Source organism: Ixodes scapularis, unplaced genomic scaffold (assembly GCF_016920785.2).
Source record: "Ixodes scapularis isolate PalLabHiFi unplaced genomic scaffold, ASM1692078v2 PGA_scaffold9__187_contigs__length_104089568, whole genome shotgun sequence".
Taxonomy (NCBI): domain Eukaryota; kingdom Metazoa; phylum Arthropoda; class Arachnida; order Ixodida; family Ixodidae; genus Ixodes; species Ixodes scapularis.
Window position 1 is genome coordinate 21087365 of NW_024609884.1, and position 26658 is coordinate 21114022.

The following is a 26658-nucleotide window of genomic DNA, read 5'->3' on the forward strand; positions in this document are numbered from 1 at the left end:
GGATGTCGGGCATATTTGAAATCACGTTTTAAATAAAATTAAAATGGCACCAAGAAGCCCAGCAACGTACTTCACTACATCAAGTCTCGCTATTTCTAAAAAAATGTTTTTTTTTTATTTGATTACACACTAACAATAGTCGACGTCTCGGTGCGCTGTACACGGCATTTTTTTTTTTTATGCGATGTTTTGAGTTTTTTTTTTATAGTTTCGCAAGCTGATGAAATCTCCCTACAGAGTCAATTATTGACCGACGAAGGAAAAAAAAAAAAAAAAACGGTCAAATTTAAATTGGAGGAGCAACGCGGTAGAGTGTGACATCAGTAAGCCCTGACGTCAAGTGGGTTTCTTTTCACCTCCTGCAACTACGTGTTCAATATTTCTTTAAAGCAGTGTATTCTCGCTTTTTCGGCGGTCATAAAATTTACCCTTTGTGGAATCAATTGGTTTTGGTAATTAAAAGGTGCCTGCTCAAATGGCTCATTATTTCTCAAGTATTCGTCGAGTTCCCTGTCGTCACCGCACGTGGTCCTGGATCGCGAATGAATTTCTCGTTTGTTGAGCCGTTGTGACAGGCTTTCCTTCATTCCGTTCTTACGCAACGCGACTGCGTTTGTGAAGTTCTACTCGCCGAAATCGATGCCCCCGTCGCCTCTTTACGCTTACATCACTAGCGAAATCCCCCCCCCCCCCCCTTTTCCAAAAAAAAAAAAAAAAAAGAAAGTCGGAGCAGAAGATGGAGACGCGGTTACTAAAATCGGAAACTCCAGCCTGCAAGATGGAGAGGACCGTCCAGTATTGACGTCATCGTTGGAATCCGAGGGGTGTGAACAAATAGTGCCTCGCATCTCCTTTTGTGAGGCGCGGAAGCACACGCGTCGCGCCGTCCGATCGATCTCGGTGCGACCGGCGTTGCCTGAGCTGTGCCACCCCGCTCGCAAACCCACGCCTCGGCCTTGTCCCGCTCTGCCGATCGCAAGCTCTGCCTGGCGCATCAGGAAGAATACCGAGATAGCAGGCGGCGTTCTTCTTCGAAGAATGGCGCTGTACTTTTCCCGTATACGGGGGCTCGCATCCCTGCGTCAGCGCGGCGTCCCGGACGCCGTCTGTCGATTCCACGAGACGCTTCGAGTGTTTGGAGCTCCGCGCGTCTTAATTGTCCCTCGATTGGCTACCCTGGATTCCGTCGTTGCAGCCTTTATAGCCGCCGCGTCGCACTGTCGTTTGCGTTCAGGTCGGGGTCGGCCCGCTTCGAACGAGGTACCTTGCGTGTGCCCCAGATGGAAAGCATGCCGTGCACGCGGACGTTTGACCACGATCTGTCCGATAGGAAGAATAAGTCGATACTTTCTCTATCGGATACAGAGCCCGAAGTATATAGCTTCCCAAACGGGTCTCGCCTCATTTGCATAATGTTAAGGAATTTTTTTTTTAATATATATATATATATATATATATATATATATATATATATATATATATATATATATATATATATATATAAACCGTTTCCTCGGCGAGGCTAAAACAGAAGAGCTGGAATAAAAATCCGCGCGGGCGGTCCGAGATAAGCGAAAGTGGTAGACATGTCGCCTGAGACTGGGGGCCAGCGATATCGACATAAAGAAAACAAATGAAAAGAACGTGGCACACCGGTTCGCTTTCTGCTGTGGGGTCCAGCAGCAGGGCTGTTCTAAACGAGCGCGGGAGAAAACTGCTCTGAATCCGTCGTATAGTTAGTTCCAAGCTGCAGTCGGGCGCTCGTCCTGGCTATATTCGGCTCAACTTGCAAGAAACTGGCCGAGGGAATGGCGGGGCTTGTTATCGGCCAAACGGATGGCAACTGTGGTACGTTTGGCTGGCCCGGTGCGCGTGCGGGGAGACAGAGAGAGGAAGCCATCTCTTACGCAGCATCTCGAACGGCTAAGTTTGTGCGTGCACGACAGGTGCCGAGACGATGCATCGGGCGTCGGTGACGTAACGCCGCTCAGTGGATTACCTCGCCTATACGTCTATTATTGGGCGCACGAAAGGAGCCGATGCTCACTCGGTTTCGGCACTCGTCTGCGCAGAAGAGCCTCTTGCGTTTTGGGAAGAGCTGTCAGTCGCAGGCTCGCGCCGATGCATCAGCTCGGCGTCTGGCGCCTTTTGTTCTTGTCGAGCAAAACGGGACGACTCGAAATTCGAGACGGATCGTACACACGAGGAGGCGGCTGAAGACCGGCTCCGAACGATGCTGGCTGCGTAACGGCCAGCGGACAGAGACACATTGCCGCTCGCGTGCGCGGCCGAGTCAGTGGAGCGGGCCAGGCAGGGCTGACCAGGTAGGCACCACCCCCCCTGGACGAGCGCGGGAGGATCGTTGCCAACGCGATGATATGCTGCAGCCCTTTTCCGCGCCGAGTTCAATGGAATCGGCGTCCATGCCTCTCTCGCGCACCAGGTCACGGCGGTTCTCGCTGTCGCAACGGTTCGCTTGTCCCGCGCCCCTTGTGCGCCCCCTGCTTTTCTTCGGACCTCTCATTCTTATCGTCCCGGCGGCGCATTGAAACGTCCGCAAGAGGAAACTGTATCGCGGGCGCGCGCGTCTTCCATTATGAGGCCCCAAGAAAGGATCCCTTCTGCAAGCGTGCGCGGGGAACCGCTCTCGGCTTTGCTACGTGGCCTGCACCCCCCCCCCCCCCGCTTCCCGCCCCTCGTCCAGCGCATATATCGCCCGCGCCGCGCTTTTGTTTTCGGGGCGCAGAATTCGCCCTCCCGGACGTAGGGCCAGCGCACCTCTCGGGCCTCGAGGCGTGTGCAGTGGCTCGCGAAGCTCGGTTGGTGCCGAACGATGCAACTCTGTTGTGGGATTCCAGGCAAATTGGCCGAAGCTCTTTTCTTATACGAAGCGGTCCATCAGATCCAGACACCACGTTTTTGTACGGGATTTGGAGATCGCGTTCCGCTAGAACGAGCGGACCAATTTTCCTCGTGTTCGGGAGGAGGCGATGAAATAGTTATTCGGGGACACAAAAATACATAAATGAAACTAGGACGTTCGAAGTCCTCGATCGAGCTGGAACGGTTGCGCAAATGCAACGGCGCATATATAGACACTCGAGTTGGACACGAAGTCGACGTGTACAGACATCATACGAACCACGTTTTTACATCGATCTGTGTGTTGAGTGTGGATGAGAAAAAGTATGTTTAGCCTAAAATTCGAATAAAAAATATCCGCCGAACCCTCGTTTAATGGTACGCACATACAGCATTAGTCCATTTCCTTGCTGCCCCTGGATATCCACCGACGAGTGCGCGGGGTAGACTAAAGTGTTATACATAGTTGCGCGTCAACCGTTTCAACGCTCATATGGTCGTATAGGAATTATTAATCCCCCGCTGGTAATCACTCAGCCCGCGTGCGTTGCCGAACTTTTCGATGTCACTATCCAGCATTCGTTCTGGAGCGAGAGTCGGTCAGGCGAGCGGCGCCCCGGCGCACTGGCGAGTCCCTGAGCCCGTCGCTGACCGGCGAAGGAATCGCGGTCAGACCTCGGCACGAGCTGTGCGGCGAACACGACTCCTCCGGTAACGGGCACGCCTCGCTGGCAGACAACCGCGCCGCCCCTGGTGACGTGAACGATAATTGGGGGTTTACGTCTCGGAGCGACGAAGGAGCGGCATCGGAGCACAGCTGATTACAGCTGTTCTAGTCGGCCCCTTCCAGGCTTTGTAACGAGGCATACGCAGCGCGGCGCCGTCTGCGAGCATTCGGTCGTTGGCGGCTCCAAACTCCCGTGTAGTTCTTCCTGGCCGAATGTCGAAACTGTTAACACATTCACGCGTATACGCCGTGTGTGTGAGACATAAATTTGCGCCCTAACGCTCGGTGTACCCATCGCTAAGTTGCGCGCATTAAACGCGGGCGGCTGGGTATCGAGCGTTATCGCCGTCAGCATCGAGTTTGCGCATACCGTCTTTTCCATTCGCCTCCGGTTCGAAACTTCGATTTGGGAGCGACGAGGAAAAGCTGCCTCGCATCGACCGAACGAACGCCCATTTTGAAGATCGCGGACGTGCATTTGGACCGAGCTCGTTGCGGAGGGAGTCGAGCCTGCGTTGGAAAACTCGGTTCTCGGTTTCCTTTTTTCTCGAACCGGCGTCCTCAACTCTGCTTACGTTCCTTCGCCGAGCGTGCCCGCGAAGTGTGGCCCAACCGCCAGTGCGAGTCCGTTTCTTCTGGCCCATGAGGAGATGGCAGAGTTGTGGCGCGTTGCGGGTGCGGCAGCCCGGTCGTACACGAGCAACGGGCATCGATCACGCAGCGGTCGTCCTTTTTCGCCACACCACGACCCTCGCGGCGATCCCAATAAGATTTTGGTCGTTGCTCCTTGCGGAAGGGTTGACCGCTGCGATGCTGTGCCTGAAAACGAGAGTATATAGATGCCCCTTTTTTTTCCATGGATTTGGCGTGGCGACAGCAGTTTCTGAGACGTTCGGTGGTTACGCCGCAACGCAGCACCATCACACTTGTCACTTCCGGGAAAAGGGCTCGGAGGCCTCTTTCCTGGTCCTGACAACATCCTCAAGTTTTTTTGGACATCAACGCCTCGGAGCATGTACTAAAATTAGAATTTCAACTGAACAACAACAAACATCGCAATGTTCCCCGGGACTATTTTAGACGACAGCCATAAAATATCAGTAAGCAGTAATGAAACTTTTGGACGCGTATACTTTTTATTCCACAGCTCTACAATTCGTTTTGCTGTGCATCCTAAGGCCACATTCACGAAATTATAAATCTTGACAAAATATCGTAATTTTTCCGGGGTATGTCATTTCCAGGGTATCATAGAACGCAAATCAATTACAATTTTGATATTTTGTTGAAAACTTTTAACGTGGAACTTTATTTGGCTAGGTGTTCGACATTCGTGAAGCCCTGATAAAAGCGTAGCCGCGATGCTGGACACTGCGTGGTTGACGGGTGGGAGAGGGAGAGCGAAATGCTCGACGCTGATTGGTTAACGGGGAGGTCATGTGACCAGAGGGGTAGGCGAGAAGGAGCTGGAGTGCACACTGAGGGAGAGGAACTCGCGAGTATGGAAGGCTCTGGAAGATTGTCAGCTTTATCAGCCCGATTCGCGGTATAATATCGCTTCACTCAAGGAACATCTATCTAGCAGTCTTGTGCGAAGAGTGGATTTTGAGTTTGAAGCGAATTCCAAGCCAATGATTTTGGCCGAATATTTTCTATTCGAATATCGAATAGTTTTTCCGCGCCTTTCACTACCATTGCGTAATGCTTAGAAGAAAACCCCAGCTGAACTTGTGACGGTTGTTCCACTTGTTCATTTATAAACCAAGTTTAATCTATCTATATTTAGGAATTGTGACCTCAGAAGGTCTGATGTCTTGGAATGACAAGTAAACAACTGATTTGACATAAAATGAATCCTATAAAGATGTATAACTATACCCAATTGATGAATGTACGAATCTTGCTGTATAAAATATTCTTTCTTTACTCTCGAGTTAAAAAAAGGAAGAATCGCGCACGATAAATGCAGATTGTAAGGACATCTCTGCCTACCGTAGTATACTCTTGCCTACCGTAGTATACCCGTGGACAAATTGTAACGGTTACAAGTAATTTTATTACTTCAAAAGGTAATCAGATTACTCAGTGATTACTGCCTAATAAAAGTAACCGACTGATTACAAAATTACTCCAAAAAGTAATCGATTACAAGTAATTCGATTACTTGTAATGCGTACGGTACAAGTCTGGCTGCAGCCCATCGGTTATTAGGGACCTTTAGCAAACCGTTTTCGTGCTGCGCGTACCGCACTACCGGAGCCTTTGAAGCATGCTTTTAAGCGCGCGGCAACGGTTTGCTAAAGGTCCCTATCGATGTGTGTGGTTGAGTGTCGTGTTTTCATTGTATTTCCGGAAGTGGCCTCTTCACTGACGATGTCGGTGGCAAGAAAGTGCTCGTTTAATCCGGACTGGACGAACCCGAATATTTCGGAATATGCAAGGTGGATTAAGCCCGTGCAAAATGATCCTCGTGCACAGTGCTCAATGCCTTGTGTTGTAATGGTCATACATTTTATCGCCTCTACAGTGGTCAGGGAATTTCAACTGAAATTGTCAGGGAAAGCCTGGAAAAGTCGGGGAATTTCAAAGTAATAATTTACTAGACACCCTGCCCGTTGAGTGCGCTTCTTCACGAGCACCGACGTAATGCAGAGAAGCAACACCCGCGGAGCTCGCTTCTGTGGGTATTGCTTCTCCGCAGTGCACCGGTGCTCGGGAAGAAGCGTTCTTAATGGGGCTAACCCGACGCAATCAGCACTTCGAGAAACGCGAATAGTGCAGTTCTTCTCGAAGCGAATACCGAATAGTAGATTATTCGAAACTACTATTCGAAATTTCGAATATTCGCACAACCCTACTATCTAGTGTACCCATGGTACGTGTTAAACTATCTGATGAAGAGCGCCGTGAACGTAGGTGTCTCGCGTCCGGAAACTCAGGGTATCGCTAGACGTTTGTGATGCTAAAACTTTTCACGTATGCAACACAATTGCCCAGCAATTCGCCATAACTTCTTTATTCCACGGAATGTCCCAGGAAGTTGGCTATGAACAAACAGCGAGTTCGATTTCTTTTTCCGCAGTTCCGGGATAGATTCGGCACAACCTTCTGAGTTTCTTTTTACTGCCAGCAACACTAACGGAGGGTGTACTTTTAAGAGAAGCCTCATCCCACTATCTCGTTTTCTTTTCCCGTTTTTCAACCGTGGCAGAAGGCCGATGCGACAAGTATACTTTTGGAAGCAACAACTTGCTCGTGCCGCCCGCCAAGTTCTCGAGTTTCAATGACCGGTTCTCTCTCCCTTTGGCCAAAGAGGACGACCGCGTATGAACGAACTTCAGCGGACCGTGGCGCGACGTCCGCTCTCGCTCGGCTCCTTTTTCAGCTTTTTTTCGCGTTTCCTGTCTTCCACCGCGCTGTCATTGACTCGCTTGTCCTTGGGCGCCCGAAGCGCCGATCCTGAAAAGGAAAGTGGAATGCAGCGGCGCTTTCATTCGATCCGTCGAAAAAAGACTGAAAATACACGCCGGGCCGCGGGATAGTGCAGGTTCGTTTTCGGAGCTCTGCGCTTATTCGGATCCGGGTGCGCTGCCGAACCGCCGGCAAGCAACCAGCTAATCAGAGCTCAGCTGCAATGAAGCGAGCTCCCATTGCGTTTTTTTTCTTTTTCGTCTCTCCGCTGGGCCTGTGGTCTGCCTCTTTCCCCAGACTCTTTCCTTCCCTTCACCCCTCTTCCGCAGTGATTGCGCTTACTGCAGTTTCAATTCTCTCTTGCCCGTATCCGTGGGCCTGTCGCTGGATGACAACGGAAAAATCGGAACCTTTCTCTAAACCCTACATTTGTGCTGCAGCAACTACACGTGCTGGAATATTTTCTTCGTTGAACGCACACGGCGTGCACTGCGTCTCGGGCGTGTCGGCACGTGTGTCAAGGCCGCAATGGATGGATGGATGGATGGCCGATTTCCCAATCGTTAAGAAAGGCTACGCATCGTGCTCGTCAGGTAATGAGGGTTCCTTTCGAGTGGTTGACGACTATAAATGAGCCATTTAAAGGGGGACTCTTGGTTGTTCCTCGGACTTCGAGGAAACCGCACTATTCGCCGCAGCGGCGAGCGGCCGGCGAAGATACAATCAAAGCTCCGCGTTCGAAAGTTTTCAACTTCCCTTTCTTAGAAGGTTGACTGCGGCGAAATTCCTCGACGTACGCGGAAAACGTCCGTCCGATTAAGCCATTAAGGCAAGGCCGCGTAAAAGCGAGCGCGGAGCTCGCCGGTAATTCTATTGTTAGCGGAGGGATCACTCGCGCTCCGGCTGCTGCGCGTCTCATCCGTTGGCATTCTGGAAGAATGCGCGACCTGCGGGGGCACCAGACGCTCGTTGTACGAACCGCGCGGTTCTTCGCGCTATCCGTTGTTCGTCCTTGGTGCGAGACTGGCGCCGAGTGCCATGGTGGCGTCTATACGTGTGTGGCATCGTCGTCTATAGCTGCGGCACTCGATTACGTCGCTGGGGCTACCGTGCTGGCTGGCTTGCGTTGCCAACTACGCCGGTGATCCCATTTTCTGCCTTCTCCTCGCCGCCGTGGCGGCTTTGCGCGAGCCTCTTAAAGAGCCGTGTGCTAAATGGCGTGTCCACAAAGTTGGGCGCTGTTTTGCGGGGCGGGTCGCCGTTTCTCCGCCGTCTGTTTTCTTCTGGGTCGTCAAACGAAGCTGGCCGAGAAAACTGTTCGCGCGCGCTCTCCACGACCTTGGCACGCCGCGGCGGGCGTAACGCGGAGCTACAGACACGATCGATGGCCCCAGAAACGGTTGGCGCTATTTTAACGCGGTCCACGCACGCGCCGTTCGGCCACTTCGGATTGCCTGGCGTCGCAGAACGCCCGAGTTCGGAACTCTCGCTCGCTCGAAGCTCGAACCCGGCACTTCGGAGGTTTCCGTAATCATCCTTCTTGTTTCGTTATTTTGCGGTCTTAAAAATGCCTCAATTTCACTGCCTGCGCACATCCTCCACGCGCCCGGAGTGCCTGTCACCGACCATAGTAGGAATGAGTCCTTCCAGCAAAACGAAGTTTTTTTTTTTTTTTTTGGTCTACCCTTAGACATTAAGCAAAACTAACATCATTCCACGGGCGCATTTTTTTGGCAGCAACGTCTCTGGCTCTTTTTAACCTGCCACTAGAGGCAGTATAGACCTTTTGCTAAATTACTTCAGCACCAATGAGAATGCTTTGAACGCAGGTACACACGCTGCACACTCTCGCCTTCCCTGTGTAATAGATTCGAAGTAAATAATACGCATTGATGGAATGCGCGTGCAAAATGCCATTTTGTTTTAAATTTTTACTCTTGAGCAGTTACTGGAGCAGGCGCCAAGGCATGCAGAGCGTGTACGTGAACGTTCCCGGCATTCTCTTTCATGTCAATGCGAGCAGAAACTGATGGAGAGGAGGAGACAAGAGGGGACTGAAAGAGGGAAAAGGGCTGCCGAAAGACCCGGATAAACGCTTTGGACGCTTGTGTTTTTCCAAGTTCGGTTGTTTCCTTCGTGGTTTCCCCTATTTTATTTTACTTCCAGATGTAATTAGAGCTAGCGGAATCAATGACGACCATCCCCTTGTCATCGGGACATCATTGTTAGGTTAGAGGCTGCCGGAATAACAACCGAAAGTGTAGAACATATCAGAGGACATCTGTCTCGCGCACGGGATCTGACAAGGCAGCTACTTCAAACTCCATCGCTTTCAAATGACCGAAACCTCCGGCGGCAGTGGGTTGCGTCCGTAAACCGAGAAGACTTTTCCTCGACGGCATCTCTCTAGTGTACTGGGAACATTTCGTGAATAAAGCGCGCACCGAACTTATCGCAGTTCCGTCTATGAATATGGGCTCCGCTCGTAGGGCTGCAGGTGCAAGTTTTCTTGTGATAATCGCTGTTTCGGCTTGTAACTTTTCGTAACTTAATTGATCTTAATGCTGACATCTTGCAGTGGTGACAATGACTCGATGGCATCATCTACAACGCTTAGTTGAAGGCTAATTTCCGCCGCCGGGTGTGGCTGGAAATTGTCGCAAAGTTTTATCCGTTTTTCTTAATCGCGATCTCCTTCGCGATGGCAGAGAGCCGTGAACTTGTGTTGACCGTCACAGCGCGACTGGATTTTTCTTATTTTGCAAATTAGTACCTAACTTAGCTGGAAAGAAAACTTGAATTTCTATTGCTGAAACATATGCTATGCATCGATGTCAAATCGCTGAGTCATTGATCGACTCGCTCTGGCAGTGGGCCCATCTCGACTTCGCTGTCTTCTGTTGTAAACAAAGGACACGCTCGTCGACACGGAATCATCAATTAAAACTTGTATAAACATCTGCAAGCCGGAGGAAGCTGCCTTCGGTCGTTCCCTGCAGTAATCTCGTTAGGCGCGTCCTTTGTTCATATTACATATCATTGTTGTGTACGACAGGAAACGCCAAACATTTTATCCGTGTACTGCATTTTAAACGACAAAAAACCTGAAGGGAAATTCAATCGCTGTACACGGATACAATATTTTGATTACTTACCTCCGGTTCCTATCGGTGACGCGTTAGTGGCGCTCTTTTTGGCACCGCCGCATTGGCGGATGCCATAATGCGGGGCAAGGAACGTTCCCAATGTGTTAACAAGGTACATATAACCACTAAGAAAACAGCAATACCTTTTTACCTATCAAAAGTCTGGAATGTAACGATAAACATCGTGCTCAATGTCAGAATGCCTATTTCCTTCTTGGGTCTAAATATAGTGTAATCAGCGTGTCCTGATTACATTTTTTTTTCTTTTTTTTTTTTACTGGAAAGATAAATTACGCATCGCCAAACGCTCATTTTCCGCCCAAATGTAACGCTGGCGCTCCTAACCAGATGCCAAAGTTTCAGAACTAACCGTTCTCTCATTCAAAAGTTCTCTGTGATTTTCTTAAAATTTCACTGGAAAAATGGGGCCCGTTTTCGGCCGTTTGCGGTAACTGACGTCAGTCAGCTCCATGTACTCGAGAGCTCCGTCGGCCACCATTTTCCAATTGAGCATTTCAGAAAACAACTGTTAGTGCTGGAACTTTGGCATCTGGTTAGGACCGCTCAGTATACATTTGGGGCGGAAAATGAGCGTTCCACGACAGCGTAACTTATTTTTGTCGAAAAAAAAGAAAAAAAAAAAAAAAGAAGAGGGGGGGACGCTTTGTATTTTTGGCTTAGCCATCCACCGAGCTCCCTTCATGGATGGCACTGCTTCGTTCTCCGAGTTCTCAGCGGAAAGGGACACTCACGGGTATTTGTTGAAAGTGTACCGAATACCTCAGTTGAAGTATACACACACACAAAAAAGAAAAAGTAGTCGGTGCACATCTCTGCAGCTGAATGAATAGCTCGGCCCTTTTCGCGACATTTTCTCGCAGAATAAAAGCTGGCGCGGATGGTCGGAATTCTACGACGAAAGTCTGGGGACGTTGTGCGTCAACGTTGCGTCTCCGCTGTGGGAGGAAAGAGCGCGAGGTACCGAAAAAACACTCGAGCGTAGCGATCTCTCGAGTCCCTCTCGGCGGTCGGGAATGCTTTGAGCCCGCATTTCTTTCTTTGCATATGGCAGAAGAGTTCGCTTACGCTGAGTGAGAGAGCGCAGTTTGTGTGTTCGTCCAACTCGCGTTCAGTGGCCGTCGTCTCTTCGCGGGCACGCTTGCTCGCTGGAATGTCCCTCATCCCCGAACGACTGGAGGGCGGCTCGCCGTCACGACGGGCAGTCCACGGGGAAAGTTACCGCGGCGGCTTACCGCCGTAAACGCACCGCGTGTGTCGTCGTTACCCCATTATTGCTTGGGCACCAGAGCAGGGAACGGCGCGCGCATTTGGGGGGAGGAACGCAGTGGCGCGCGCAACCCACGCCTCAGTGCATGAGCTCATCGCGCCTGCAGCGCCCAGCTAAATTTTTTTTATTTCCCGCGTAATCGGATTTTCGAAATATGTTTCGCGAAGTCCAAATCGACTCGAGAATCCCCAATACACTATCTACACATATCGCTACAACTTCCGCTTCCTTTTGTTGGAGCGTTCGTATACGACCTTGTTCCTCGGAAGGCGTGGAGGTGACGGTCAAGTGCTCACTCGATCCACTTCCTAGGGATGCGCATCGGATCCTCGACGCTGCCGTCGTCGTCGTCGCTGCTGCGGGGGATCGACTGGCGCCGCGGGGTGGCCCAGGTCCCCCAGGCTCTGGGTCGCCTCGTCGGCGAGGAGCCATGGGAGCCGCGCAGGAAATTACACCCGCGTGGGCGATATATCGCGCGGTGCGGCGTAGGAGGGACGTGATGATACTGCGCGGGACCCGGTTCCGGCGGCGGGGCGACCGGCGCAATTGAGCCGACGGCAAAGTGCCGTTCTGTGGGTCGGCCTCGTTCCCGGCGCGCACAATGGGGAGCTGCTCTCTGCGTGCTTTTTTCGAGCCGGGGAGCTTATGCGCCGCTGGCGGAACTCAAAAGGTGCCGCTTAGCATAGATCGAGGCGTACTTGCGGCTCTTCCGTGCCGATGGGGGCTTAATTTGGGGCTGCTTCGCGGACGTGTCCCCTTTTGTCTCGCTGCCGGGTTTGGCTCGCGCGCGCGTTTGTTCCGCCGACTCGCCGCAGTTTGCTCCGTCGTCGTGTATATGGGCCAGGTCGCGCTGAGCCTCTCGGGGCGATCATTGGTCCGATACCGCGGTTTGGGGCTCGCGATATCCGAGCAGCGCCGCCCCTTTTTATCCGTCCACCGACTTCCCCGCCGCGAACCGCCGGGCTGTGCGCCTCAGCTTTCCCGCACCGGAGCCCTCGGGGCTCGAAGCTTGCCGAATCCGTGGCGAAAGCGCGCCACTGCTCTAAGGGTGTCGCGGTCGCTGCCATTGTTCGAGAGGACGAAGCTCCATGTCTGTAGCAGCCCGCAGTGTCAGCTATCATTGCCCCCCTCCGAGTGTCGGCACACCACTCAGTCCCCGGGCGTCTCTTGGCACGCTTATATAATAATGGAACGTTCCGTTGACCACTCTAGAGGATGTATCTGGTGACTGACATTCGTGCCTTGAAACGCAACGTATAGTCCGGATGTTCGATCGGCGGCCTACCCCCCTTTTTTTTTCCCTTTTGCACCAGTGCATGTAGCTATCAGGGACTAATGGCTGTATTTTATAGTTTTATGCATTCAAAACCAGAAAACTATAGCTGAAAAGTGAACTAATGGTAAAGCCTAAACTACACAAAAGTCACTAAGGCTGAAAACCTGCTAACTTCTTGAAATGCATGTTGAAGCGGGATTTCAGTCTCTGAAAAGTTTTCGCGCTAACTGACCTTGTCCTTTCCAGCGTTTACCACCCAGGCGAAAGCTGGAGACTATCGGGGCTGTGGAGGCGTGTGCAGCGTCTCATATATTCCGCAGGAGATGGTTACTGCGCATGCTCGGAATGCGTTCCACACCCCCCAGTAGATGGAAATAGAAGCGCGCAGCAATCTATTATTGGAATGGTCTATGACTGCGCCAAACATTTGTCAGTTTCGAACCCGAAATTTAATTAGTTTCAATAAAACACAACTACTGTTCGCGTTTTATAAGAAGAAAAAAAAAGTCATATAGACGAGGCCTATATATAGATCTCGTGCCCCGGACAGTCATTTTTGACGCTGTAAACTACGATTTCGGGAACAGTGGAATCGTGAGCGGTCTGGACGCGTTGACGCCCAAAGCTATAGGGCGACCTCGAAGACGGAAAAGAACAAAAGAAGAAGTAAAAAAAAAAAAAAAAAAAAAAAAAAAGCGGCTAAACGAGATTTTGGCATTCGAACAATGCCCGAGGTAGACCGGCATTAATGGAGCCCGCATGCCAGCCGCTTCCCTGCTCGCTCCGACACCAAAGTGTTTGGCTTTGGGAAGCATTATTCTCCGCGCATGGGAGTGGCCGCATCCAGCAGCGCCTTCTCCTATTTACAGTCGCGCTGCTACCGGTCTCCCGTATCGGCTGCCGATCTCGACAAAGCACGCTCGCGCATGCGAAGGCTGGAAGGAGGCGAGCGTAATTTCGGACACCGCACCGGGGGTAATTAGACCCGGGGAGGCCCGTGCGCGCCGGTCAAACCGCGGAATTGTCCGCCCGTGCTCTCCGCGCAATCTATGCCCACCGACCCAGTATCTTTGTGCAGTTCCTGTGCAAATGTGTCTTGCGTACGCTTGGGAGTTTGTGGTTTCGGAATTGCGTACCTTTATACTCCCCTCCGCTCACCGCTAAGCTGTCAAGACGGTAGAAGCCACACGTGGTCGCAGGACCAACCAATCGCCAGCCTTTCATCGCCTGATCCCGCTCTCTATTCGAGAGTATGAGAAGTGCGCGTGATCACGTGTTGCAAGACCCGAGGATATTGTCAGTGAATAAATGACGTTCAGCTTTGCGGCGAACGGAGTTTGCCACCAGCTAGGCTTCAAAAGCTCGTCTGGCCACCGTGGCTGGAAAATGCTTTGATCGGGCGCCAATCTGGCAATGGTGGGCACGCCTTAGCAAGGCGTGACTATCAGACGATCTACACATGCTATAGCAGCAAGATGGTGGCGCCGTACTAGCAAACGTCTCTATAGTACGCAGCTATCATTTCTTACGGAACGAGTTTTACTGAATGTTTCTTTATTGGTGTCTCTTTTCAAATCGATTTCCACGAAATAACTGGGTAGACATTGTTACCGTATAAACTATACACACTGGGAAGGATTTCAAACGCAAGCACGCCACCATCGGGGTATTAATTGTATCTGCGATTTAGTGGTGTTCCGATGAAAGGCACGACGCAAGACGGAATTGCCACAAAAGCACGACGCAAGACGGAATTGCCACGAACAAACACGTTGCGTTGAGTGCCCTCTCTGTCGCCTGGGCAACGTGGCGTCGGGAACCCGGGTGACGCTCTTCTTTGCCTGTTTCATCGAGTCTTCCAATCTCCACGCCTTACTAAAACCGCGACGTCTCCAAGGCCGCCATCCCCGTGTTACGATTATTCCTTCCTTACCGTCGATTGTGGGCAACTGCTGTCGCGAAGGCTGCCAATGTCGGGTTAGTTTCTGCCCACGGTATACATGGCATCCCGCAAGACGCAAATTAAGTTTGGCTCGCTCAGTAAAGCACTGTGTGGAAGACGAGCGCGCGTTTCGAGACTCGAGAGGGCCTGGGTTGCACAAGCAAGGCTCTATAGCCGAATCTGTGTACCAGGTGAAGATAGGATTACGGAGCAACCGAAGAATTCCAGGCTGCTTTGCTTGCGAAGCGGACCAGGAAGAGGTTAATGAAGAACTAATCCCGTCGGTGCAAATCCCTCTGAACCGATAGCGATCTCCAATTTTCTGCTCCCAGAGGGTCAGCGAACTTCGTTCTGTTGTTTTGGAGTCGATGCTTCTTCGTTTCCTTCTTTCTATTCGTTCGCCGCAGAGAAGTTGTTTAAAGAGGGGGGGTCGGTGACCACCTTATCGCAATTATCGGAGCCGCCTCAGAATCGAAAATGGCGTATCCCTGCGAATGTACCAAACTCTTGGAGCTACGAATCGTGTCGCTCCAAACGTTTTATTATGAGATGGGACATTTGGCGCGGCGAATCTCGAGCGGCAAAAGCTCTACTCTGCTTACCTCCTGCACATGTACGACGTACCGATTATTTTCGAAATTTCTCTGTGGGGAAGAGAGAGCAGCGAAGGACTAATTTTATCAGGCGAAGGGACAACTTGTCGGGGTCATAGCGAAACTGCGTTCTGGCGACCCGCGCGCTCTTTCGCGGTATCACCCTGTATGAGACACCCAGGGTGCTACCCTGGATATCTCATAAAAATAATAATAATTATTATCGGTCAAAGTGCCCGCAATCTGACCGAGGCCTATTGCGGAGGAGGCGCCGTGTAACCGTGCTTTCGGTTGCACGTCAAAAAGATCGCCAAGTGGTCCAAATTAATCCTCAGTCCTCCGCTGGGGCGTGCAAGATGCCCGTCGTTGGTTTGGCACGTAAAACCCCCAAATTTGACTTTCATAATAATTATTATTGTTATTATTGTGTCGCTAATTGACGACGATGAAGTGCTCAAAGGTTTCAAACAAGGTTTAGGCCGGATGCCTTGGAGAAACGTTTGTTAATTTTTCCTACCTTGCTTTAGCTCAAGACCACCTATTCTGTTTCTAGAACCTCTCTTTTTAGCCAATATGGAGCTTTTAGGTAAATGAACAGTAGAATTTAAATCTCTCTGCGCATGTCTGTGTGCGTTTGTTTTCAACAAAAACTCGTTTTCCGAATTCTCGGTCAAGGAGAACGGAATCCGAGAAAATCGGTCGAAGGAGTGCGTTCTTCGCAATTTTCGGGACAGGCGCTTATACGTAGCTGATGTGGCTCTTTGAACCGACTGACAGTCCCTTTCTATTACTTCGCGTGCAGATAGCTTCGGCGAAGGACGCAATCAAACTGGCGATGGAGGAAGACAGCCCAGTGAACGGGCTGTCTTCCGCTGTATAGCGTCATGATTTATTCACGAATGCTGCCGTCCGTTGCAGCCATATCTGCATGGTCAGACGAAGGAAACACCACGTCCACGCGCTATTCAAGCGTAAACGCAAATATTTGGCACAAACGATCGTGCACTGCAAGTCACATTTCCCGTCTTTCCTCAAAAGTGAGGCATATATAAAAAAAAGTATATAACCGCCTTTGGAATATTGACAACCACCGCCTCTGGCATCCAGGTTCCCGATAGCCCGTGACCACTGAGTGCAGGTGTTGTGCATCGACGGTGGGAATGCGAACTCCTCGTTTATACAAATCCGTCGAGGGTGTCGTCGGCGTCCGCCTAAATGAGCGGATGACGCATGCCGGATTATGAGCCTTGACCAGTGTGTAACGAACTATAGGAACACAGTTGTAAACTGCGCTCTCGCTGTGATCTTTGCATCCGGCAGAAACGGTCGTTCTGGCGCGTGTTCGGCCGGACGGGCAACGCGTGGCCGCGGCCGACGCGGCGCTCCGACTGCGCGCCCACGGGCTGGCCGAGTGCGGCCTGAACGACGGGCCTACGCCGAGCGGTGACGCGTCGTGTGGGCCCGTTCTCCCACCTGAGAGGCTGACCTCTCCGGTCGCGCTGCTGCCCTTGGCGAAGAAAACAGCCTTGGCGTTGAGGGAGCCGCCGGCTGGCGCCCGCCTGAGCGGGGCTGGAACGCCCCGACCGAGCTCTACCAACACCACCGAGATAGAGAGCAGTGGTGCTGAATTTTTTGCGTCAGCCGCTGAAGGCCAGCCAGCGTTGCAGATTGTATACACGAGTGCTGCGTTTGTGTTCTGACTGTTGGAACGCGAGTCTCGGCCGAATGATCACGTAACGTCCAGTCTGCATGTGACCCGTGCTGGCCCTCAGTAGGTGACGTAGTAAATTCAGCACCACTGCTTTCTATCTATAAGTGGCGCTAGCCGTGTCCGGGGAGTTTGGAGGCAGCTGACGCCTGGGAGTCCGTGGGCGCCTGCGCATTTCACGACGTATTATTCGTCACCTTGACGCGTGCTTGCACGCGACGAAACGTTGCGCCGTCTCTGTGCGACAGGCCTGGTTGTGTCGGAATCTCGACGAGCCTAGTTTTCGATTTGAGAGACGAGAATACAGAGCGCGCGAATCTCTCGCAACACCGCCTGCGAGGGGCGAGTCACATGCCTGAGGCGGGAGACTGGCGCGCTCATTAGCGACGCGTTGCCGGAGAGGCCATGAAACTATTTTTCTCCTTTTGTCCCCTTTTGTTCAGAATGAATGAACACACTCGGCCACCAATCCTTCCATAGAAAGCGGGAACTAGATATTGTGCCGTTTTGACAAAACTGCAACGCTCGGAACACGGGCCGGGCCCCAAGCATTGTTAGAGCGTGGCGGTGTTCGTCACCGCAGTGTTAAGACACGAGCTCCGACCGGAATGTCTGCCGAAGCACTGATTGTCCTCGAGACCAAGCCAAGCGCCGACTTTGCATTCGGCTGACGTTCTTCAGGGGTTGTCCCCGCGACAGCATCACATTTTAGTGATGAAATTGCTGAGCCATTTGCGCCAAACTGCTTACGTGCTACATCCTGCTACGTTTCACCGATATGTAAGGAACTCGCACCGACACATGTCGTCAAAAGTTGATTTCACGCGATCAGTACGAGTTGCTCATGCGTCTCGCTCACTGATGAATCGTCACGATAGGCTTGTACCAATGTTGGAAACATTTTTTTTTTAATTAACGCTTTGAATAGCGTACTATTTGATTCGAACTCCGTATCGAACGCTGTGGAGCAGTCTTCTGTGGATTAAATATTCCCAACTGTTCATTCTGCACCGGTGTACCGAGGAAGAACCACACCCGCCGAGTACACATCGTGATTCTGCGTATGTCGCTTCGCCGTAACGCAACCACGTTCTGTGGGGAAGGAAACTCTTCCTGAGCGTGAGGTTTGTGGCCGCGTCAAATATGTCTCCCTTTAAAGGCCAACATACAACCTCGGTTTTCTGCAGGGAAGATAATCCTCTTTGCGCTCCCCTCTCCTAGGCTGCGAGGGGAGCCAAGTTGGGCTAAGGTAAAAAGTAGAGAGGACATAGGAAAGGAGGAAGCGTGCAAAAGTGGAAAGCGCGAAGTATACATCGGCCTTTAAGAAAAAAAAAAAAAAAAGAGAAGAAGTATTTTGAGAACGTCGTGCTGTAAAATTCGCAAAATAAAATCGCGACTGGAATACTGGAATGATGTCAGTTTTACGATAATATAATATTGATGTGATTTACACAGTGAAGATAGATAATGCAACGGTATGGCCGTTCAGGAAGACAAGCTCATAAACCACGAGCTTCCGCATGCTTTCTCCACCGATCTCGCGCTTCGTCTTCCTCTTTTCCAAACAATACGATTGACAGCGATATCCTGATAAATTCCGTGCGTCATTGGTCGTATCTTGTTCTCGATTTCGAGATTTAAGGAAACGTAGGTTTAGTGAGCGGATTTATAAGTAACCTTGATTAGACGGAGCTGGACTGCACTATAATTTTCAATCTAATGCGAAATCGCTCGTTTGGTTACCATCTCCAGAAAAAAAAAACAAAAAAAAACAATTGTTCTATGGCACAGTCAATCAAGTTCAAACTGCAAGTAAATTACTTGCACAACAGCTATAGTCGGCGACAGGTTAAGAGATCAGGGGAAGCTCCTCCCACCCCTTTCCACATTAGCAGAGCAAGCGCTGGAGAGGAGGTGACCTTTTCTCCAGCGCTGGCTCTGCTAAAGTGGAAAGGGGTGGGAGGAGCTTCCACTGATCTCTTAACCTGTCGCCGACTGTAGTTGACTTGAGTGTTTGAGGTAATCAAACTAGTCTACAGATGTGCATTGGATACTGAGGGGTCGTTGCGCACAAGGAATAAGGCAAAGAAGGCGTTGTCTTTAAGTTCGGCAGGCTAGCACATGAATCTTAATTCGCAGGGGAATAGTCGTGGATGACGTATATGCTTCTGACGTACCCTTTTAATTACTTTTGCTTCTCCAAAATGGAGTTTCGGCTGCTCCAAAAAGTGGGCTTTTGGCCGCTCCAAAAGGTGCTCCAAAATGATTCGGACCCATCCCGTCACTGAGCTTTGTGAATGCGAGAAGGAAAGAAATAGTTTGGTTGTATGCGCGAAATTACACAGCGACAAAATAGCTCGTGGCTCAGGTAGTTGCTAGTCAAACTAGGGGCTTCGCTCCGTTGCTGGCACTCTCCCCCCCCCCCCCCCCCCCCCCCAAAAAAAAAAAAAAAAGAAAGAAAAAGCTGGCACTCTCTCCCGTGACCTTGCTACGGAGTGACGAACACCGACACGAGCAAGCAGGGCCCGCGCACATTTCCCATATATAACTTAAAAAAAAAAAAGGCGTTTGAAACGTGAACGTTTTGATAAAGTAAAAAACAGCTGGTCTTAAATGTGCATAAAATCACCGTAATTCAACCCCCCCCCCCCCTTTTTTTTTTTCAAAAAAAAAAAAAAAAGGAAATGAGTAACGCTTTGCAAGGAGCCTTTTTTTTTTTTTACGGTTTTTAGGTGAAAACGAGCATATATATCTTGCATTGATCCCTGAATCGCGCGTGTCCCGGACGACCAGTCCGTCAGTTTGCCGCCTGCAAACTGGTCGGTTCGCCGCGTTTTATCACCGCATCATTTGGGTCTGTTTCTCTTTCTCTATTAGCCTAAAGAACCCGATTCGAAAAAACAAAAGTAGAAGAGAAGAAACGGCCTTGAAAGAAGGTCGATAGAAATGCTTGGTTTTGAATCTTCTGATCTTCTACCAACTGGAACTAGTCGCAAGAATGGTTCTTCGTTTAGAAACGAATCCATCTTCTGTCCGTACGTTTTTCCTCAAACTCTTTTACCCTCGAGGAGAGCTCCATGCACGAGGACAACAACGTTTCTGTTGTCACTTTCCCTCCCGTTGGATACGCGCTGTAGAAGACCGGGCACGGCTACAGGGCGCCGAGAGCCTGCGAGCCGCTGGAAGGCCAAGGCAAGGCTCGCGGAGCGTGCTCTCTCCTGCTGCGTATGCAGGCGTTCGCGAAGTGTGGTGGCTCGGCAGGGCTTTCCGGACTGCGCGTACGGTCGGCTCGATCACGCCTTGGCACGCGGCCTTGCCTGCTGCTGCGTTCCCGATCGCCGCGCCCACTGTCTTATGAACTCTTTTAGCGTGGAGCTGGGCGTGGGTGCGGCCTCTGAGCCTCAGCGCGACGCATCGCGCAGGGCCCCGAGAGGCTGCGTCGTTCCTGGCCAAGGAGCAAGGAACGCGGGTTTGTTTCCTCTCGGCCGCTGATTTCCACGGTCTAGCGGCTGCGATCAGTGTCAAGGTCCAGCTGAGTCAAGTACAAGTGGAGTGCGGGGACGGGGGACGAACCGCTTCCGGAAATTCGAAACCCGGCAGTCTCCGGTGGTGCCTCTTGTCGGGTCCTTTGACCGAGCCCGCTGTGCGGTGAAGCGTCGACAGTCCTGCACCGGTGCGCGCCCGCGGGATTCGTCTCTCGAGGAAGGGCCACCGGTCTTTAGGACGGACGGAGGACGCGCTCGCTGGGGGAGTGGTCAGCTCGTGGACCGTTGCGTTGTGCCTGGCGCGTTTCACTCACAGCGTTGAGTAGCGGCATCTCTGTATTACCTTCGTCGCGTATAGCCCGAAGTGGTGCCGCCAGTCCGCCTAAACAGGGCTGGACGGGAATGTCACGTACTATGAACCTGCCACTTGACGACTCTCTTGTCGCTGCGGTTCCGGCGAACGACGTCTATACGCGGTGACCCTTGGCACGGAACTCGTTGTTTTCTGGAAGAGATTGGTACCTCGCTTCGGTCGAGACTATACGCGTACTTCTGGTGTCGGAGACACCGGAGCAGGAGGAATAAGAAGTTGCACTGGACCTGAACTCGACGGCTGAACGGTCTGCAGCGATTGAAAGAACCACAACGGGAATAGAAGCGGCTGACCAGACGAGAATGAGACGTGCGCGAGGACGAATCCGGAACAGTGGAGGAGGCCGTTTACTTGGAATATCGGTCGCTTTTGTTCCGGATCACGACGTGGTCATCGGGGATCGGCGGACCTTCCTTGGCGGACGTGGCCAGGGCCGGGGAGCAATGGCCCACCGTGCGGCGTGCTCGCGGGAGGAGACGCACGGCGTTCACTGCTCTTCCGCGCGCGCTATGCCCTTGACCCGCTCTGCTCGTCGCGTTTCCACGAGCCCCATTGAAGACTTCGGCCAGCTGGAAGGACTGCACCTCACGAACCTGTTTCTTTTCACCAAGTGCCGTCACGTTGCTTGTGGGGGGGGGCTGCAGATGGCGCAATGAGGACTCAACATCGCCACCATTTGTCGGCCATTTTTAGGTAGGACGCTCACCGGCACCTTTGTCTTGTCAGTTCAACAAACGCGCGCTATTTTTGAACTTGTTACGCAAAATAGAATGATAGCACATGAACCACAACCGCAGAAGCTGTTTTCGTGTGCTCTAGGTACAGAATTACGCGGCACGACATTGTGATGCTCTGCGTTCCTTTGAGTCTCTCTATGTGCATATAATGTAAAGGAAAAAAAAAAAAAAGTAAATCCCAGCACACATATATTTGTGCGCGCTGATTGTTTGTCTCCAGCTGCTGGCGCTCGTCTTTAACGGATGTCCCTCCGATAAGAGGTAGACCAGTGTGCGTTTCATTCCTCGAATAATCCTTCAGACATGGTTCGAGCCGGCTTTCCCCCCACGTTGGGTGGGCGATGAACATGTCACGGCCCCTTAGGCAGTGGCGCGCGCAGTGAGCTGTTGGGAGAGCAACGAGCGCTTCCATCGGAGAGCGGCCCGTCATCGAGATGCCGGCCGTGACCCAGTCTGCGTGCAGTCGGCGTCTCTCAATCGGGCCGCAGCGATGCCGGCGTCACACGTCAAGAGCGACATCGCCGCGCAGAGAGACCCCCCCCCCCCCCCCTGCGTGGGCACACCCCAGCAGGTTGGAGCGCGCAGTGGTCCTCGGAGTCCTCCCAGCCCGCTAGCTAGATGCGCTCGGCGTTGGTTCCGGTACCACTTGGTGGGCCACGCGAGAAATCCGTCTCTTTTGAGCCGTCGGCTGTCTCAGCAAGCAGGCAGCAGGCACAAAAGAGCGGTTGCGGCTCTCTGCGGCCGCCCCGGTGCTGCTCTTCTCCGAATCGGAGGCTACCGCGCTGCTGCTTGCTGCTGCTTGCTGCTGCAGGGGCGTCTCGCGAGGCGCCCTTCCGAAGCGGATGTGCGATGGATTCTGCGCCGGCGTCCGGGATGGCCAGAGTGTGCAGCTCCTGCATTGTGTGCTGGACGGGGAGATGCGATGAAGCGGAATCGGAATTTTGCCGAACGGAGGTAATGGTCCTCGGTCTCTGTCGGCTCAAATGGCCCGGCGGATGGACGCCTCTCATCGGGTGCTTTTCGACGCTCCATTCTTTTCGGGGTCCGCGCTGCAACGACCGTCCGTTTCCCTTTTTCTACCTGGCTTTTTGTTATTGTCTTTCTTTTTGGAAACCCGGGCGCTGCTCATTACCACGGCCGCATTTGATTTCGGGGGGCATTCGGGCTCGGTCTGCCTGGTTTTCGCCGCCGCAAGGGCGTTGCCGAGGATGCGCTTGGCTTGCGCGAAAGAAAGCGGCGGCGGCGCTTGCGCGGGTGGGCAGGAAGTGAATCACCTTCGGGGGCAGGCTACCGGAACTCGCCGGCCCGCTCTTGCCTCACTCTTCTTGAATCACTTTGTCCAGATCACGTGATTCGGCCGACACGACATGCCCTCGTTGCACGCGGTGGACGACGCGGAATTACGGTCCTCTGGCGCTAATTCGGTGGACCTGAGGTTTGAGTGTATGAACGAGAAATCGGTAGTAGTATGAAGATGTCTTTTCGTCTTCGGTATGGCGGAGTTACGATGGCGGCAACCATCCTTCGCGGGTGCTGCCCTCCAGAGGTAGTCAATATTATGCTTAATATATATATATATATATATATATATATATATATATATATATATATATATATATATATATATATATATATATATATATGGTGCCAGGCTGACAGCGGAAAGTGCTCCCATACAACACAGCGCGGCTCGTTTGCGTGTTTTCCGGCAAGTGCAAATGCGAGCGCTATGAAGAGGTCATTTGCTGAATAAAAATTGGAGGCTTTACTGGGTGTATAATTATAATTCGAGCATATTAAAATAGAAAAGAAAAGGGGGGGGGGGGAGGGGGGGAGGGGGGAGGGGCTAGAGAAGGATGAGTGCCGTTTACACCATGTACTTATCAGGCTCGGCGGACATTAGACGAGGGGATAATAATCATAGTAAGTAGGCTAATTAACTCAAATTTCTTAATTAACTTTTTAAATGTTGGTTTTTGGGGTCATGTTGCAGTATTGACGGCAATAGCTATTAGAAGCCAGCCTAAGAATTTCGAAACATGTCAATGGTTCCTGAGGTATTAATTAATCCATTTCACGTTTTGTTTAGCCCGATTTAAAAGAGCGCGCCACAAGCCCTGCCCCACAATGACGCAATTAGAAAAGTGACGTAGTCGTTTCAATCATGTCGTCGCTATCTCGGCAGCGTGCCCTTGGGTACGCAGACGACACATACTTATGTGATGATGGGACTGAAATGACTACGTCACTCTTCTAAGCGTCATTTCGGGAAGGGTGTGCGCTTTTTAAGCGCAATCAAAGTATTTTGATTGGTCTGACCTCTCATTGTAACTGCCATCAAAGCTGCAAGCACAGCATGAGTTATATGGCCAGGGGGCACATAATATAGGTGGCTAATCGCCACGACAAGTCAAATGAGTAACTAATCCTCGTTAATTAGCTTTTTAATTAGTGAACGTTTTACGTTTTCAATTAGAAACTTGCTGAGCGTCACGGAAAACCGCTAATCCGGCAATCCTTCGAAAAACTTTGAGCGCATGGGACGTGGCGGGAGTGCGCCAAGTTTACCACTCGTGCAAGACGCACAAGACGAGAAAACGCAAGTAAGAGACGGAAAAAAACCGTGCGAGAGTCTTATCGCACCAGTAGCCTTGCTCCTGCAGCACGCCTGGCAACTTTAGCGCTCCACCCTGCTTCCCACGAAGTATGTCCACTATTGACTGATTTAGTGGTTTGCGATGACGCTCGGCAACTTTCTAATTAGAACAATACGTTTATTTTCGACAATTCGAACGTTAAGATATTTAAGATAAGACCGTATAACTCACCTCTGCAAACCGCATTAGTGTAGCTTTCATGTATTTTTTTTTAAAAACAAATTTGTTAAGTTTAAAAAAGGAACGCTCTGTATGGTAGTATACTCCCTAGTAATTTTCGAGTATACTTGTGTACGGTTTCCCGCTTGGTGGCCGTTTGGGATATTTTGTAAAGGCTCACTTGAAAGGCCGAACCGACGAAACCATCGGGCTCGGAGAATCGTTAGGTTTCTATTGTCGTCGTCTACTTATTTCGAAATCAGTTTCTTTCTTTCTTTTTTTTTTTTTAATTTTGAGCCACGAGGGCTGTGTGATAGATACATCAGCTTCAATAACAACGACGTTTGTAATCCAGCGGCTTTTCTTAATTTTAATCTGGCTTATTTTAGGACAAAAAGAAAAAAGAACGAAAGACATATGTTCTGCTGACTTGATGCTCACTCTCCTCGTATTTCCTTTACAATTCAAGCAGCAGAGGTGCGGCACGTGCTGCTGATTTTATTCTGCCCTCTGTCTGAAGCGGAAACTTCGGCGTGGCGACGCAATACAGAACCAACCATTAGGCGGGGTTTTCGCCTAAAAGTTTCCTCTATCGTTAATTATCTCCAAAGATGGGTTATGTCGGCGCTTTGACGGGTCATTCGTTGGAACTGTATTAGTAATGAAAATGTCGTTAATCAAATGCTCGAGCGAGCCATCCGCTTGCGTACATTTTACGCTCCTTTAACACGCTTCGAGTGAAAGGCGTGCAGTGGCGGTGTAGGGTTTGGGCCACGCCCTCTGTGTGCCATCGTCGGAGAGTCCAGGTGTAATTACTGAGAACCAGATATACCTTAAACATTCAGCCGGTTGCTGCAATGCGTTCTGTCGCGTTACGTCACAAAAATACGCCCATTTTGCATTAAAAAAAAAAATGCGTTTTTTTTTTTTTTTTTGTTAAGGGTAACTAACCATCCAGTGTTTTTAAACCTCTATTTCTCGTGACGCCCTCATACTCATACGTTGGTGTTGTAGTGCTGCGCGAATGTGTTATCCAAAGTTTTCTCTGACGTGCTTTGAGACTTCGCGGGAAATCGAACCACAAACGACGCCGTCGGGGGTGCCTTCCCTTGTGTGGCTGTGAATGTCGGCGAGGCGCTTTTCGTCATCCTGTTTGCCCGGATATTTCTCCAGACATTTCACAACACTCTTCTGCGTCTACAAGGCTCTCAGACAGCATATTTAATATTAGATGTTGTTCTCTTAGTAACTGTACTTAATGTTACGTTAGTCTGGCCAGAATGTGAACACTTACTCATCACTGTTCATTCATGAGCGTGTGCCTCTACTACTGGCCGGTTTACGAGTCTCCGGTGCTTCACCCTTGAACCCCAAATTACTTCATTCGTACGATTTTTTTTTTTTTTTTGTATTGACAGTTTTAACACGGTATGCCACTTTGAACCCGCTACAAATACGCCCCCTTAATCAGCCTTCGAAGTGTGCGTGCGTGCGTGCGTGCGTGCGTGCGTGCGTGCGTGCGTGCGTGCGTGTGCGTGTGTGTGTGTGTGTGTGTGTGTGTGTGTGTGTGTGTGTGTGTGTGTGTGTGTGTGTGTGTGTGTGTTTTTAAGGTATTTGCGTCTTTTTTCTCCTAATAGCTGGACCGATCTGACTTTCTATCCTTGTTTTGTTTCCTTTCTTTGAGTTATTGTCTCACTGAATTTGAGAATCTCTCTTCTGATCCTGAAGGAGACATGTACTATCGGGGAAAAATGAAATGCGAACAGAGGAGCGCGTGGCTCGCGGTACAGGCTGCGCCGCCTGGAAGTGAACCTAGGGGCGAGGGTGCGTGGCCTACTTCGATGTGTTCACGCCGCTCGATTGGCGCTCCCCCAGCTTCGGCAGTGCGCCTCTCAGTGCGCTGAAAGCTGTCACCGCTATCTTTGCCTGCTCGCCGAGTGCGGCGAGCTTCCTTGCACCGCACGCGCTGAGCCAGCAAAGATAGCGGTGATAGCTTTCAGCGCACTAAGAGGCGCACTGCTGAAGCTTGGGGAGCGCAGAGGGAGAGGCGTGAACACGTCGGAGTAGGCCACGCACCCTCGCTCCTAGGCTCACTTCCAGGCGGCGCAGCCTGTACCGCGAGCCACGCGTTCCTCTGTTCGCATTTCATTTTTCCCCGATAGTACCTGGTTCGGTAATAATTGTTTTTGCATGCATTTCGATTAATTTTAAATATATATATATTTTTTTTTATTGTCTTCAGGATAGATTATACTCGTTGTTACCTCAAGAAAAAAAAGAAAAGAAACAAGTCT

The 26658-nt window shown here is 51.0% G+C and overlaps 1 protein-coding gene across 2 annotated transcripts in view; it reads left to right on the plus strand.

The window, feature by feature from the left end:
- Positions 1-26658, plus strand: part of LOC120837831 (protein spire homolog 1) — a 251359-nt gene that overhangs the window by 101183 nt on the left and 123518 nt on the right. The window contains exon 1 of one of the 2 annotated variants that reach the window (XM_042287142.1): positions 22127-22502. The exons of the other annotated variant lie outside the window; for it this stretch is intronic. Within the exon in view, the coding sequence (XP_042143076.1) occupies positions 22167-22502 (336 nt within the window). The 5' untranslated portion in view covers positions 22127-22166. Of the gene's footprint in view, positions 1-22126; positions 22503-26658 lie in introns of those variants that run through there. 2 annotated transcript variants of the gene reach the window in all.